Source organism: Hemisphaericaspora subhashii, assembly GCF_019202705.1.
Source record: "Hemisphaericaspora subhashii strain CBS 10753 chromosome Unknown scaffold197, whole genome shotgun sequence".
Classification (NCBI taxonomy): domain Eukaryota; kingdom Fungi; phylum Ascomycota; class Pichiomycetes; order Serinales; family Debaryomycetaceae; genus Hemisphaericaspora; species Hemisphaericaspora subhashii.
This window is the reverse complement of record NW_026057472.1, coordinates 1-11,542: the sequence shown is the minus strand read 5'-3', so window position 1 is coordinate 11,542 and position 11,542 is coordinate 1. Positions and strand designations below refer to the sequence as shown.

Here is an 11,542-nt window from a genome sequence, read left to right as displayed (position 1 = left end):
TTTCTACTATATTCGAGCTATAGTGTTATATAAATCGTAAAAGCCAACAAGAAGACACTGAAATCATAAAATAACATTAATAAAAGCAAGCATTGCAACGAGAACGTGAAGAGTTTTAGAATTTGCTCCATCGTCATATTGTGAAGGAATTGGAGCGGTGTGCGATTCCAGAATAATGTCAGTGACAACACTTACAGTAACATCAGGAACATCTGGAAGTATTGTTAAAGTACGAACAACCTCGGTAACAGTGGTACAGGGTTCTCCACTAACCGTAATTGTAACAGGCTCGGTGGTTGTATAAACAATGATAGTTGTAGATTCAGTTGCAGAAGTTGGGACAGTGATTGTTTCAACAGTGGTGCATGGAACAGTAATGGTGGTGACATAGTTGTCAACGGTAGTAGTTGTTAAAGTAGCAGGATATTCAGTAGTGATGACTATTGTTGTAGGGATACTACTTGAGCAGACGGTGGTGATGGTTTCAGTTGTTGTCAAAGTAGTTTCAAAGGTAGAAGTACCAGTAATTGTACTTGTAATAATTGTTGTAGACGTGACATCACTGGACTCGGACTTGGTAGTTTCAGATTGAGGCTGAGTTGAAGTAGTTGTAGTGGTTGTAGTACTTGACTCTTCTGGACCCACTGACGATGAAGGCTTAGGTTCAGGTGAGGGTTCTGGTTCTGCCGAAGATGAGGGTTTAGGTTCTGGAGAAGGTGAAGATGAAGGTTCAGGTTCAGGTGAAGTTTCTGGTTCTGGCGAAGATGAAGGTTCAGGTTCTGGTGACGTTTCTGGTTCTGGCGACGATGTTTCTGGTTCTTCGGTAGACGTTGTTGGTCCCTCAGTGGATGTTTCTGGTTCCTCAGTGGATGTTTCTGGTTCTGGTGACGTTTCTGGTTCTGGTGACGTTTCTGGTTCTGGCGAAGATGAAGGTTCAGGTTCAGGCGACGTTTCAGGTACTTCGGAAGAAGTTTCTGGTTCCTCAGTAGATGTTTCTTGTTCTTCGGTAGATGTTTCTGGTTCTTCAGTAGATGTTGTTGGTTCCTCAGTGGATGATTCTGGTTCCTCAGTGGATGATTCTGGTTCCTCAGTGGATGTTTCTGGTTCAGGTGAAGATGAAGCTTCAGGTTCAGGTGAAGTTTCTGGTTCTGGTGACGTTTCTGGTTCTGGCGAAGATGAAGGTTCAGGTTCAGGCGACGTTTCAGGTACTTCGGAAGAAGTTTCTGGTTCCTCAGTAGATGTTTCTTGTTCTTCGGTAGATGTTTCTGGTTCTTCAGTAGATGTTGTTGGTTCCTCAGTGGATGATTCTGGTTCCTCAGTGGATGATTCTGGTTCCTCAGTGGATGTTTCTGGTTCTGGCGAAGATGAAGGTTCAGGTTCAGGTGACGTTTCAGGTACTTCGGAAGAAGTTTCTGGTTCCTCAGTAGATGTTTCTGGTTCTTCGGTAGATGTTTCTGGTTCTTCAGTAGACGTTGTTGGTTCCTCAGTAGATGTTTCTGGTACTTCAGTAGACGTTGTTGGTTCCTCAGTGGATGTTTCTGGTTCAGTAGATGTTTCTGGTTCTTCAGTAGATGATTCCGGTTCTTCAGAAGATGTTTCTGGTTCTTCAGAAGATGTTTCAGGCACAGGCATTCCACATCCCAAATCCCAACAGTACATTGCTCCATCAGCTAATTCATTTTTAGCTGGACATTCAAATACGTAACGAGCATAAGGAGGCTTGGTTGGCTTGTCGCAGTTGGCTGCAATATAAGTTCCGTCATTCTTATCGCACCAGTTGTATTCTAGACTAAATGAATGAGCACAAGCTTTGTTACCGACACGAGTTGCCTTCATTAACCAAACAACGGTGATATGTTTTTCATCGTTTTCGACTTTATCAATCTTCTTTGCTACGTTAATTAATTCAGCCATACCATTTAAATAATTATCAGGAGTTTGCAAATCTAACAATCTAAGGGTGGAAAGTGACTTTTTATTGATGCCGTTTGATATTTCAAATTCAACCTCAACTTGGTAGATATCATCCTTAATCCATTTGACACTTTTGTATTGAAAGGTCTTGAATGTAGCATATTTCAAGTCTTTTGATCTTTCCCCGATCTTAACACTGCAAGCTGTAGCAATACTTGACAGTTTACAAGTAGCCTGGGGAGTCGGTTTGGGGTTTGGAAGCGTTGTAATAGTCGCGTGCGACAAGACTGCTACAATAAAATAACTAAGGATAAGTAATAATTTCATTTTTGTTTAATAGCTTTATATTTAAGAAATTGTTGTTATGTGTATGTATTGCTGTCTGCTAGTTAACTTGAAGAAGAGAGAAGAAGGAAAAGCCCGGAAGAGAAAGAGAACACCACCTCTATTTATACTTGAATTGAGAGATATATGGCCGCATGAGGCGATGTATCTTCTTGTTGACATGTAGCAATAATTACATGATGGGCATGCGGCGATTTATCTTCTTGTTGACATGTAGCAATAATTACATGATGGGCGTGCGGCGATGTATCTTCTTGTTGACATGTAGTAATAATTATATAATTTGTTTGATCAGCCTTTCCAAGAAGAACGGGTGATATGATTTATAAGTTCAATCGACATGAATGACTTTTTGCAGCAAAAATAGTTTAGAGATATTTTTTAGTTTTAAATTTATTTTTTAAGGCACTAGCCATGATTATTTTTTCAGCAAACAGAATAGTATCCTCGGATTAAAAAATTTAGAACAGCGATAAAAAGGAATGAACTTTTACAGGAACATAAATTTTGATGGACTGCCACCCATGAAGTGTTAGGATATACCTTATATAATTTTTTTGCTTCATTCAGTAGCAACTTCTTTTGATTTATTGTGGTATAAAAATAATGGATTTGGTAGGAAAATAACTCCCAAAAAATGTGTTTTTAAACAAGTTCTTCAGCGGGGTTCTTCCGAACACGACAAATAATCCTAATTGAGAATGATTCTTTTTTTTATTTTTACGAAGAACGGTACTAACTTTATTTTTAATACAAAAACTATAAATATGCACTTCATGTACAGATGCACACTGAAAAAATACAGCCAAAAAAACTCCGAATGCTATCATCTTGCTTAAAATAGAAATTTGCAACATCGTTCCAATTGAAATAAATAAATAGGATAATGGGCCACTCAGTTCTTGCTTTTCAAGTTCTGGATGATATCTATTCTCCAAAATGTGATATTCCTAGAGAGAAAAAATCTTAACAAAGAAAATGGCAAATTATTGTTGCAAGAAAAAGAACAGAACGAAAGTCATTGGCATGTTTTTGGTCTTTTAAATAGAAAGCCCAATATTGGTTACGGCGGTTGTTTTCTGCTATGCCTTTGAAATGGCAGGGCTTTTGACAAGAATGATTTCGATGTGATATTTTCTTTTCAATGCCACCTTTTCTCAAGTTGTCACGACGTGTTCGTGACCCCGGAACAGATAATTATTTGTTTATTTTTATTTTTTAATTTTTTGGTAACCCATCAGAAACCCGTAATCTAAAAATAAGATCTCATCGGGACGACCTTAGCGAATTGATTAAACGTTTTACAAAATACCTTATGCAAGCGATTGCAGTTTGTCGCACGAATGCCTTCCTAATAAATTTCAATACCCAATGTCAAACACAAAAGTTGCGTCTATATTACTCTCTCAAAGAAATTGACTTCATCTCCACTGATTCAGTTTGGAATTTTGACAAGCTATATTGTTCATTACTTTGATCGGATAGTTCAAAGACATGTTATCCAACGGTGTCAGAATGTTCTGCAGCGAGAAAACCTTGGTTTCTTTTTGCTCTTCATCAATACCTCATGAAACGAACAAAACAAAAACAAGCCCTGAGATAATACATTTTGTGTGACCTCGGAATCCAGGATATGTTTTCCGTGACCAGGAATATTATTGTTCTGCAATAATATTTTTTACTTGACGTCGGGCTAGGATATCTTTTCGATGACCAGGAATATTATCTTCCCCAAGCCGAAATTCGACGAGGAATGATTTTTCGCTTTAAACGCATGCAAGTGAGAAGGGCCAATTTTGTTAAGTACGGTATATTGGATGAAAGCTAAAATGGTAATGAGCTATGGCTTGAGATAGCAAATGAATTATTCGGGAATCGCCCGTCCGGAATAAAAACCCTGAAAACTCACTGGAAAGAAGCGCTGAAACCCTTGTAATGTATGATGGCACCAGCTATATGTAGCATATGCAATGTACAGTAGCTATGCCGAAAATGAGCTATGCATGTTGAAATGGAACTCCCTTGAAATTGATCTGGTATCTGTAAAAAATCACGAGATTTAGATGACCAAGTATCTTTTGGTTTCGCATACAATCGAAAAGTAGTATTTTTAGAAATGTGACGCTGTTCCATTTTGGGTTTACCATCATCTCGGATACCCAGTCTCTTGGAAATGATTAGTCAGTGCATTGTCACCATTATCATCATTAGCACCAGTATCTCTGTTTGCATTGTTATCAGTACCTGTATTTGCATCATCAGCAAACTCAGAGTTAAGACCATTAAGAATATCGTTAATACTAGACATATTTTGATTAATTGTAAAAGAACTAATTAACTAATTTTTTTTTCTCTTGTAATATAGAATTTATAAAATAATACAGCGTTTATTTTCTGTTGAATTTACCACCTCATATCGCAATATTCATGGTGGTGAATTATAACTTTTATTTGATATACTTTTGTTAACTTTTATTTATTAACTTTTATTTGATATTTTTATTAAACTTTTATTTGAAACACTTTTATTAATTTTGATTGAGAACACAAGAAGTCTTGCCACAACTCTCAACACAATCATTTCCGACTTTCCTTCAAGAGTAACTTTTGTAAATGGTACACTTTTATTCCAAAGAAAGTTGACACTTAGATGTTTTTGTAAGATTGTTTTGAGATCACTTTTTGGCATGGATAAGCCGTGCATGTGGCGAAGATCCAATTTTCATTGTTCAAACAATCAAACGCGCATTCATGCATGTGTCAACGAATGAAACAATATACCGCTGATACGGCAAGAAAAGGCGAATCTAGGTCTAGACAAGAACAATGTGCACCAACTTCTAAACAAGAGCATACCCTTCTCGAAATGAATGAAGATCCATAGTTTGAGAAATATAAATGGACCTACATACAAGTAGTTGTTTGAGATAGACAAAATTTTGAATCTATAAATAAAACCCATTGCCAATAATTTAGTTCCAAAGCTCTTTGCATTGTAAACCTTTCCCATCCTCCTGCTCGCCACATATTTCCCAAGAAAACTGGTGATATTGCCATCCTCTATAAGAACTTGTTTTTATCTCCATCGGATTGATTCAGACTTTGAAAATTCTCCACAGAACCCACTACATTTGTGATTTTTGAGAGACCTTAAAGAAAACCCATTTGTATCAAATGTTAAATATTCATTGTTTGATGTTAGCAACTATTGTTTGGTCCCTTCGGAAAATATGTTTGATCGTCTCCCCCGGTATTTTATATAGCCTTTTTTATATTGTACGTAGTTTAACGCACGCCTATTATGTAAAAAAAAAAAAAAATAACTTTATTTCAACAACAAAGGCTTATTTTTTAATTTTTTTTGGATTATTGGATATTTTGGATTAAATTTATTGGGAACACCCTTTTGCAAATCAAATTATAAACAGCCATAAACACATTGTTTTGGAAATTTTACAGGATTTCTTATAAGTGGCGCTTAGCCAGATTTTCAACTTATAAAAACAACGAATAGCTACAAGTACAATTATGTTGCTAATAATCAACGTAGATGCTGCGCCTTCATAAAGAGTAGTGGAACCCACAATCGCCGGAACAACACCCTCTAGTTCGGGAAAAGTAGTAATTTCAGCAACAGGAGTGATGATTATTACATCGGGTTGTAATTGAATGTTGTTTGTCCAACCCCTCAAAGAAAAAGAATAAATGAGTGATAAATACAGAAGTTATTTAGAAAGAGAAATTGAATAGAACGAGTTTTTTTTTATTATTTTCTACTATATTCGAGCTATAGTGTTATATAAATCGTAAAAGCCAACAAGAAGACATTGAAATCATAAAATAACATTAATAAAAGCAAGCATTGCAACGAGAACGTGAAGACTTTTAGAATTTGCTCCATCGTCATATTGTGAAGGAATTGGAGCGGTTTGTGATTCCAGGACAGTGTCAATGATAACACTTATAGTAACATCAGGAACATCTGGAAGTATTGTTGAAGTACGAACAGAAGTTGGAACAGTAATGATGGTGACATAGGTATCAATGGAAGATGTTGTCGAAATAGTTTCAATGGTAGAAGTACCAGAAATTGTAGTTGTAATAATTGTTGTGGGCGTGACATCACTGGACTCGGTCTTGGTAGTTTCAGATTGAGACTGAGTTGAAGTAAGAGTATCAGTTGTAGTAGCCGTATCAGTTGTAGTAGCCGTATCAGTTGTAGTAGTTGTAGCACTTGACTCATCTGGAACCCCTGATGATGAGGGCCCAGGTTCAGGTGAGGGTTCTGGTTCTGCCGAAGTTGATGGTTTAGGTTCTGGTGACGTTTCTGGTTCNCTGGTTCTTCGGTAGATGTTTCTGGTTCTTCAGTAGACGTTGTTGGTTCCTCAGTGGATGTTTCTGGTTCTTCAGTGGATGTTTCTGGTTCTTCGGTAGATGTTTCTGGTTCTTCAGTAGACGTTGTTGGTTCCTCAGTGGATGTTTCTGGTTCCTCAGTGGATGTTTCCGGTTCTTCGGTAGATGTTTCTGGTTCTTCAGTAGATGTTTCAGGCAAAGGCACACCACACTGCAAATCCCAACAGAACATTGGTCCATCAACTAAATCTTCTCCAACGGGACATTCAAATACGTACAGAGCATAAAAAGGCAATTTTGCGTTGTCGCAGTTGGCTGGAATATAAGATCCGTCTAGCTTATTGCACCAGGTATATTCATATCTAATTGGATGAGCACAAGCTTTGTTACCGACACGAGTTGCCTTCATTAAATAAACAACGCTAAAATGTCTTTCAGCGGTACCGACAAGATCAATTTTGTTTGCTCTGTTCATCAATACAAGCTTACCGTTTAAATAATTATTAGGCGTTTCCAAACCTAACATTTCAAGGGTGGAAAGTGAAGCTTTAGTGATGCCGTCTGATATTTCAAATTCAACCCAGACTTGGTAGATATCATCCTCAATCCATTTGACATATTGGTATTTAAAATCTTTAAATTTAGGAAAACCACAACTTTTTGATCTTGCACCAGGCGTAAAATCGCAAGCTGGAGCAATGTTTTCTGGATCACAAGTAGCCTGGGGAGTCGGTTGGGGTTTTGGAAGGGTTGTAATAGTCGCGTGCGACAAGACTGCTGCAATAAAATAACTAAGGATGAGTAATAATCTCATTTTTGTTTAATAGCTTTATATTTAAGAAATTCTTGTTATGTGTATGTATTGTTGTTTGGTAGTAAACTTGAAGCAGAAAGATGATGGAAAAGCCTGGAAGAAAAAGAGATGCCCGCCTCTATTTATACTTGAATTGAGTGTCTCAGCCGCATGGGATGCCGTACGACTGGGATACTTCGCCACATGGGATGCCCTATCTTATTGTTGATATGTAGCATTAATTACATCATGGATTTGATCAGTGTTTCCAGGAAGAACGGGTGATATGGTTTAGAAGTTCAATCGATATGAATGACTTTTCGCAGCAAAAAAGTTCAGAGATATTTTTTAATTTTAAATATATTTTTTAATGCACTAGCCATGATTATTTTTTCAAGAACCGGAATATTATCCTCGGATCAAAATCAGGAAAACCTAAAGAATTTTAGAACAGTGATAAAAAGGAATGTGCTTTTACAATATCATAAATTTTGATGGACTGTCACCCATAAAGCGTTTGGATATACCTTAATTATCTTTTTTGCTTCCCCGTAGCAACTTCCCTTGATTTATTGCGGTGTAAAAATAATGGATTTTGTATGAAAATAACTCCCTAAAAATTTTTTTACGGAAGATCCGCATCAGGGTTCTTCCGAACAAATAATCGGGATGAAGAAAAAAGAACTGTGCAACATTCATTGCTGAACTCCGAAAAAATATGTAAAAAAAAAATAAATATTACAAGGAAAAAAACTCCGAATGCTGTCATTTTGCTTAAAATAGAAATTTGCAACATCTTTCTAATTGAAGTAAAGTAGTCGGATAATGGGCTATCCAATCCGTGCTATTCAAGTTCTGGATGATATCTATTCTCCAAACTGTGATATTCCTAAAGAGAAAAAATCTTAACAAAGAAAATGGCAAATTATTGTTACCAGAAAAAAAAAAGAACGAAAACCATTGGAATGCTTTAAGTCTTTCAAATAGAAAGCATAATACTGGCTATGGCGGATGTTTTCGGATATGCCTTCGCAATGACTGGGTTTTATGACAAGAATGATTTCGATGTCATTTTTTTTTGAATGTCACCTTTTCTCAAGTTGTCACGACATGTTCGTGACCCCGAAACAGAAAATAACTTTCTTTTGTTGATTTTTATTTTCTTCGTAACCCATAAAGTTGCAACTAAAAATAAAATCTCTTCGGAACGATCTTAGCGAATTCATTAATCGATTTACGTAATATCTTATGCAAGCGAATGCAGTTTGTCAGACGAATGCGTGCCTAATAGATGTCAGACAATGTCATACAAATTTGCGTCTATACTACTTTCTCAAAGAAATTGACATCATCGCCACTAACTCAGATTGGGAATTTTGACAAGCTACATTGTGCATTACTTTGACTGGATAGTTCAACGTGTTATCCGATGGTGTCAGAATGATCCGCTGCGCAAAAACTTTTCTATCTGTTTCTTTTCTTCTTCATGAATTTATTACGTCATCAAATGCGCTAAAATAATATTTTTTTGCGTGACGATGGAATCCAGGATATCTTTTCCGTGACGCTTATTGTTCCCCGAAGCAACCATGCGTCTAGGAATGAACCTTCTACGACGTATGCAAGTGAGAAGCGTCATTTTTGGTACGTAGGGTATATGGATGAAAGCTAAAGTGGCAATAGGTTACTGAAATGGTTTGAGATAGCAAAATAATAATTCGGGAGTTGTCCGCGCGGAATAAAACACTGGAAAGTACCGCTGGAGCCGTTGTAATGCATGATGACACCTCTCTTATATGTAGCATAGGCAATGTACAGAGCCTATGCCGTAAATGCACTATGCATGTTGAAATGGCGTTCCCTTGCGATTGCTCGGGTATCTGTAAAAAGCACGGGATTTAGATGACCAAGTATCTTTGGTTTCACATACGATGGAAAAGTATTATTTTTATACATGTGATGTTGCCCCAAACTTTGGTTTTTTTAATTAGTTCGGATACCCGGTTATTTCTCGCTACTTTCTTTGAAGAGCAATTTTTCGTAAATGTTGCACTTTTATTCCAAAGAAAGTTCACACTTAGATTTTCTTGCAAGATTTTTTTAGATCGCTTTTTGGAATGGATAAGCCATGCTTGAGGCGAAGATCTAATTTTCATTGTTCAAACGCGCATCCATGCATGTTTCAAAATAAACGAGAGAACCAACGTACCACTGATACGGCAAGAAAATGCGAATCCATGTAGGTTTTCCGAAAGCTCGATAGGTTTAGACAAGCACAGAGTGTACCGACTTCTATACAATAACATACCCTTCTCGAAACGAATGAAGTTAGAAACCTTGAGAAATAATCTACATACAACTAGTTGTTTGAGCTAGTCTCATGACCAAATTCATCAATTTTGAATCTGTATGAAATAAAACCCATTCCCAATCATTTGCCTCCAAAGCCCTTTGCATCGTAAACCTTTCCCACCCTCCTGCTCATCACATATTTCTCAAGAAAACTGGTGTCTGTTAGGGCTACGCACATGAAAAGATATTGCCAACCTCTATAAGAACTTGTTTTTATCTCCATCCCGTTGATTTAGACTTTGAAAATTCTGCACGGAGCCCACAACATTTGTGATATTTGAGAGACCTTAAAGAAAACCCATTTGTATCAATATGTTAAATATTCATGGTTTGATGGTAGCAACTATTGTTTGGGACGAAACTTGGTCCCTTCGGAAAATATGTTTGATCTTCTCCACCGGTATGTTAATTTGCAATGGTTTTCCAAATGGGTTTCTTCTTTTGCAAATATTTCAATTTTAGACAGTAGATTTCACTTGGATGACCACCTTAACATAATCGTTTTCAATGCAAACGCCGTCCCCCCCTGAGATCGTTAGTGACGGGCTAGGTGAACGATGTAGCTCTTACTAAAGCATTGGGCACAAGCTTTCCGAATGAACATTTAATCATAGTTTTTACTACCTAATAAGTATCACTCATCGGCGAGCTATTCTAGAGCCGTCATAATTGTAGATGCCAACCAGGAAATCAGTCAGAAACCGAACTAGCAAAGCTTCCCAAAGACAGCAAAAGTATAGTTTGATTGGATATTACTAACCCAAACCAAAATCTTTCAGGATAATACCAAAATGGCTGCTTACATATCTAAGCTCAACCCACTTGTCATGTCACGGTACGCAATAGTTGTCCTTACTATTTTTAAGAAAGAGCCAGGGTTAGATATTTTCTAAATAAACTTTGAAATGGGCGTTCAAATGCGAATTTCGACCTAGAATTAGAGTTTATGAGATGCAGAAACGCTATTTTAACTCAGGTTCCTGTCAACAATCTTCTTCTCAGCTTCTACTAATGGATTGATGGAATCTGATGTACGTACTCGTTTAATTTGGCCATTATTTAGAGAATAAACATGGTGCAAACCGATCATTAACTAATTTTTTTGGTTTTTTGTCTCAAAAAGGGTGCGAGGGGGGGGGGGACGTCCTTAGCTATTATCGCTATATACGTAAAATGGAGGTTCGGTCAGTTTGTTTGTTTGGTATCTTTTTCTATTTCGAGAGTATTACCCGACTTTCTCACGGATAAGCCATTGGATTAATTTTATTTCAACAACAAAGGCCCATTTTTTGTGCTTTTTTTTTGGATTGTTCGGTAATTTGGATTAAATTTATTGGGTACATCCCTTTACAAATCAAATCTATAAACAGCCATAAAAAATTTATTTTATTAGGATTTCTTATAAGTGGTACTTCGCCAGAGTTTCAACTTCTAGAGAGAATAACTACAAGTACAATTCTCTTACTCATAATCAACCTAAATGCTGGTTTTTCATAAGGAGCAGGAGTTGGAGTAGTATAATCCACAATCGCCGGAAAAATACCCTCTACTCCAGAAGAACTCGTAGTTTAGGTAACATGAGTGGATCCCGAAATGAAGATTACTACATCGGGATGTAAATTGGGCGTTGGTTGTCCAACCTGTTAAAGAAAATTAATGTATAAATGAGTGATAAATACAGAGGTTATTTAGAAGGAGTAATTGCATAGAACGACAATTTTTTTTATTCTTTTCTACTATATTCGAGCTATAGTGTTATATAAATCGTAAAAGCCAACAAGAAGA

At 36.8% G+C, this 11,542-nt stretch overlaps 2 protein-coding genes across 2 annotated transcripts; both read right to left on the bottom strand. All coding sequences in view use genetic code 12, as the record gives it.

Annotated features, from left to right (window-relative positions):
- Positions 1–63: 63 nt before the first annotated feature.
- On the bottom strand, positions 64–2,241 carry J8A68_006090 (uncharacterized protein; the record flags this gene model as incomplete). The annotated part of the gene is made up of 1 exon (XM_049410227.1): positions 64–2,241. One exon carries the CDS (start codon positions 2,239–2,241, stop codon positions 64–66), a length of 2,178 nt encoding a protein of 725 aa, XP_049260634.1.
- A 3,851-nt stretch (positions 2,242–6,092) lies between these two features.
- On the bottom strand, positions 6,093–7,426 carry J8A68_006089 (uncharacterized protein; the record flags this gene model as incomplete). The annotated part of the gene is made up of 2 exons (XM_049410224.1): positions 6,093–6,502; positions 6,583–7,426. The coding sequence occupies 2 exons, from the start codon at positions 7,424–7,426 to the stop codon at positions 6,093–6,095; spliced, it is 1,254 nt and encodes a 417-aa protein (XP_049260633.1).
- Positions 7,427–11,542: the final 4,116 nt, after the last annotated feature.